The 4,318-nt window shown below is 51.1% G+C and overlaps 1 protein-coding gene across 1 annotated transcript; it reads right to left on the reverse strand.

Moving 5' to 3' along the window:
- Nucleotides 1-339: 339 nt before the first annotated feature.
- On the reverse strand, nt 340-2,067 carry SCAND1 (SCAN domain containing 1). Its single transcript, XM_010386563.2, is given in 3 exon segments — nt 340-1,055; nt 1,164-1,201; nt 1,203-2,067. Coding segments are annotated over 3 exon segments (729 nt in total). The 5' UTR covers nt 1,299-2,067; the 3' UTR covers nt 340-460.
- Between the last annotated feature and the right edge of the window lie 2,251 nt (nt 2,068-4,318).

Consider the following 4,318-nt stretch of genomic DNA (forward strand, 5'->3'; position numbering starts at 1 on the left):
ACTTGGGCATTTTGGGAAGCCTGTACCCAAAGGGCAGGTGCAAGTTGGTGCCCATATTGGTATAGAGGTAGCCAGTTAAGCGAGCATTTAATAAAGCCAGCTATTTTGCGTGTAAGAAACCCAAGTGGGTCCTTGGGAGCCCAGGTGAAAAACTTCCCATATGTGGTAGAGGGGATAACCCAGTTTCAGACAACATCAAAAGATCCCACTATAGCCAACGAAGGCCTTATTGTTAGGGACTCCCAACTTCGTTTCGGCACCAGCCAGAAAGGCGGTGGTAAATAGGCTTGGTAAAATAAACCCAATAGAGAACGAATGAAAGAGACACACCAGACCACAGGCGCTGCCAAAACTCATTTTTCATTAACATGGAGTGGGCTCCCAGGCTCAGGCCCCCGGACCCGATCATGGCCCTAGTCTACACAGAGCGCCCGGCCCTGGCCGCCCGCAGTTCCACCGCTCAACCAGTGATGCGCACATCCGTGCGGCGACGGATCCGCCGGGCCCGAGCCGCCTCGGGCAGGATGGCGAGCAGCTGCTCTTGCACCAGCATCTCCACGATCTGCTCCTTGGTGCGGATGTCAGGCCGCAGCCACTGGCGGGACAGCTCCCGCAGCTGCCGGAAAGCCTCCCGGGGACCCGCCGCGTCCTGGTAGCGGAACTGCCGGAAACGCTGGCGGAACGTCTCGGGGCCGAGTCTAGAACCGGCTGGGCCTGGTGGGGAGCGCGCTTCGGCTTCGGCCTGAGGCGCGACGCTCACGGGTGCTGGCCCGAGGGGCAACTCCCGGGCCGCGGGGGCCGCAGCCCGGGGCGTAGGGATGGCTTCGGGGACCGCGGCGTTGGGGCTGGAGAGCTCCGGGGCAGGCGGTGAGGCCTTCGCCAGCGAGGAGCCCACAGAGTTAAGCTCAGGGTCTGAGTTCGAACCGGCTCCTTCCGGTTTCTCCGGTGGCACCGCCGCGGGACTCCCAGTGGCCCCCAAGATCGGCTCCGTCGCCGCCATAACTCCAGCTCTGGGCGTCACTCTTTGTCCGGTAGCTGTGGGCTCAGCACTGCGTCTGCGCGCGGGCGGGGTGAGCAGGGAGACGTTTCCGGTTAAAGGGCAGAGCTCGCGCCACCCCTGAGGGAGGCCGACTCGGGACTGGCAGAGAGTGCGCGTAGCTTACCTGCACCAGCGGAGCGCCTGCGGCAGCCGGAAACGAAAAATCTCTGGCTTCTCTGCGTCCAGGTCGGCGCGCGAGCCCCCGGAAGCCGCTTGCGGGCTCTCGGAAGCGGCGCCCTCTAGCGTTCTCGAGTCGCATGAGGCGGCTGCTGCCCTCGCAGTGCAGGAGGGCGAGCGGCGCGTGGCTTGGGCTCCTTCCGAATGGTGGCGTCTCTGAGCGCAAGTTCGAGGAGGAGTCGGAGGAGGAGCCTGAATGTTTCGAGGTAAACTTCAAGTTCCGGAACTTATTGAGCCGCTTCGGCTTGCAGGTGACCTTTCCGTGCGCGCGCCCCTCCTGATTGACCCTGATGGGCTGTAACTGTGACGGCCCCTCCTTCGGGAATGATTAGGGTGACAGCTGGCCGGCGCTCGTCCTGGTGGCGCCCGGCCGGTGATCCGAACAGGGGAGCGGGACGGCGTTCGTTCTCTCGGGAAGGGCCCGGCTGGAGAAAGTCCTATCGCTTGGTCAAACTAGGAGGGCGATAGCACCCGCCTTACTGCGAGGATGACAAACTACAACACACCGTCTGGCGCGAAGGAAATGCTCCAGAACTCTTGGCTATTGTTATTTTTCGCGTGTCCTCCGAAACCAAAGGAAGGGAGGCTCTGTGGGTTCTGTTAACTTCAGGATTTAATAAGTGAATTGTAAATGCATTGCCCTTTATGGTGGCCGCTGGCCGCCTGAGTTGACTGAGCTCTTGCAACGGAGCTAGTTGATAACCCTCGAAATATAGCGAATTGAGATGTGCTTAATTGTAAAATACGGGACTTAATACGAAAAAACTAATGTAAAATACCTCAATACTTTTTAATACTGATTACATGTTGTAATATGTTTTGCATATACTGGGTCAAATAAAATGTTATTAATTTCACCTGTGTTTTTACTTTTTAAATGCAGCTACTAAAAAACATTTAAATTGCATGTGCGGTTTACGTTATATTTCTGTTGAGCAGCCTTGGGTTAGAGGATTGGAGTGAGACTGCCTTTTGCCTTGGTGGAATCCCCTTTGATGGTACCCACCTCAGAGTTGCTGGGAGGATTAAATAAGTTAAGCCCTTGGAGAGAAAGGGCTTTTAAGAAGTTTGCTCTTGTTTTTATTATAGCAAGTAGGGCTTGCTATCTCTGAGCTACTGTTTTCTTAACAGTAAAATGTGGATGTAATAGAACTTACCTCTCAGAGGTCATTGAGAATTCAATGAGATGATGCAGGTAGAAGCATGTGGCCCTGACAGCCTTCGGCCAGGTGGTTTTCTGTCTGATAGCTGACTCACAAATAGTTGTTGTTGCTTTTTTCTTTTTTTTTTGAGACTGAGTCCTCCGCCTACCGGGTTCAAGTGATTCTTCTGCCTCAGCCTCCCGAGTAGCTGGGATTACAGGCGCCCACCACCACGCCCGGCTAATATTTTGTATTTTTGGTAGAGATGGGGGTTCACCATGTTGGCCAGGCTGGTCTCGAACTCTTGACCTCAGGTGATTCACCCGCCTCAGCCTCCCAAAGTGCTTGGGATTACAGGCGTGAGCCACCGCGCCTGGCCACAAATAGGGTTTGTATCCTCATTTTACAGAAGGGGAAACTGAGGCCCTGAAAGGACAGGGCCTCATATGAAAGGTTTTGTATGACACTTGTAGTCCTTTCGAGCTCTGTGCAGGATGGAGGAGCATGTTTAACAACCATTAACACGCCGTTAGCCCTGATATAAAACTTGTCCCTACCATAGGATGTTTCCTTTGGATGGGTAGAAGTGGACCCTCATGAAATCATTTCCATAGCCTGAAAACCTTGAAAGTCATTGCAATGGGCCTTTAATGCTTTTTAGTTTCTGACATGTAAAAATTGGGAGATTTCACATGCAAATCTGGTTTTTCCTGAAAAAATGGAAGAGCTGGCCACACTGGACCCAAATTCCTGCCAGTCAGTAATCAACTGACACTGAGTAGAGACGACTTCCTTTAGACAAGATACTCTGTCCCATTTGGTCTCAATCTCCACCATTCCCTATGGTTCTCTGAAATAGAATTTTGTTTGCATTTACTGTTGCTCTCAGGTTGTTGCTTTATTTAGAGCTGATATTTTTCTCTATTTTCTATTTAGAGGTGAGAAAGCAGGGCCCTAGTGTTTGTTATGCCTACTGGCTTCAAACCTTGACTTCTGTCTGGCCCCTTGGTAGTTGGGTTTGCTGCCCAGAGTGACCAACAGTGCTATTCCCTGTGTGGCAACAGGTACTCAGTTCAGGGCTAAAGGAGCACACTAAACCCTTCTGTGGAGGCAGGAGGTGCTAGAAGTCTTCACTGGGGAGGGGACTTCAAGCTGAGACTCAAGAAGAAAATGGGTGGGGCTCAGGGACATTCCAGGTAGAAGGTACTGCCTGTACAAAGGCACATAGTGAGTAGGAGCAAAACTGTAGAAACTGCAGGCTATATGGGAAGGTGATTGGGATCTGGAGAAGGGGTGAGAGAGGTTGGAACACTGGTGGAGTTTAAATCATAAATGTCCTAGAATTCCATGTTTAAAATTTAGTTCTTCTCATGAAAGGGAATGAACTTTTGTGGCACCTGGAATATCATGAAATGTTATGTTAGATCTCTAGTTTATTTCTTCCATCCCTACTGAAATCGTGAATTATTAGAGATGGAAGGAGGGACCTGAGAGATCTATTAGAATCATTGAATGTTAGACTGGAAGGGGCCTTAGAAATTGAATTTTAAAATCCAGCCCTTTATGGGCCAGTAAGCCTGCTTTAAAGTGATTCAGCAGTAAATAATAAATAATGTGGAGGGAATAAATGAAACAAGATTGGCTCAGTAGTTGGCCGGGTGCAGTGGCTCATGCCTGTAATCCCAGCACTTTGGGAGACCTAGGTAGGCGAATCACCTGAGCTCAGGAGTTCAAGACCAGCCTGGGCAACATGATGAAACCCCGTCTCTACTAAAAATACAAAAAAATTAGCCAGGCTTGGTGGCTCATGCCTGTAATCTCAGCACTTTGGAAGGCTGAAGTGGGCGGATCACTTGAAAGATTGGCAATATGTACACTCTACTTTTGTATGTGCTTGAAAATGTCCATGACAAAAGTTAAAAGATTCTCAGAGTCTGAAAAAAAAATATGTAATGCCTCT

The sequence above is a fragment of the Rhinopithecus roxellana genome, chromosome 13 (assembly GCF_007565055.1).
Source record: "Rhinopithecus roxellana isolate Shanxi Qingling chromosome 13, ASM756505v1, whole genome shotgun sequence".
Classification (NCBI taxonomy): Eukaryota; Metazoa; Chordata; class Mammalia; order Primates; family Cercopithecidae; genus Rhinopithecus; species Rhinopithecus roxellana.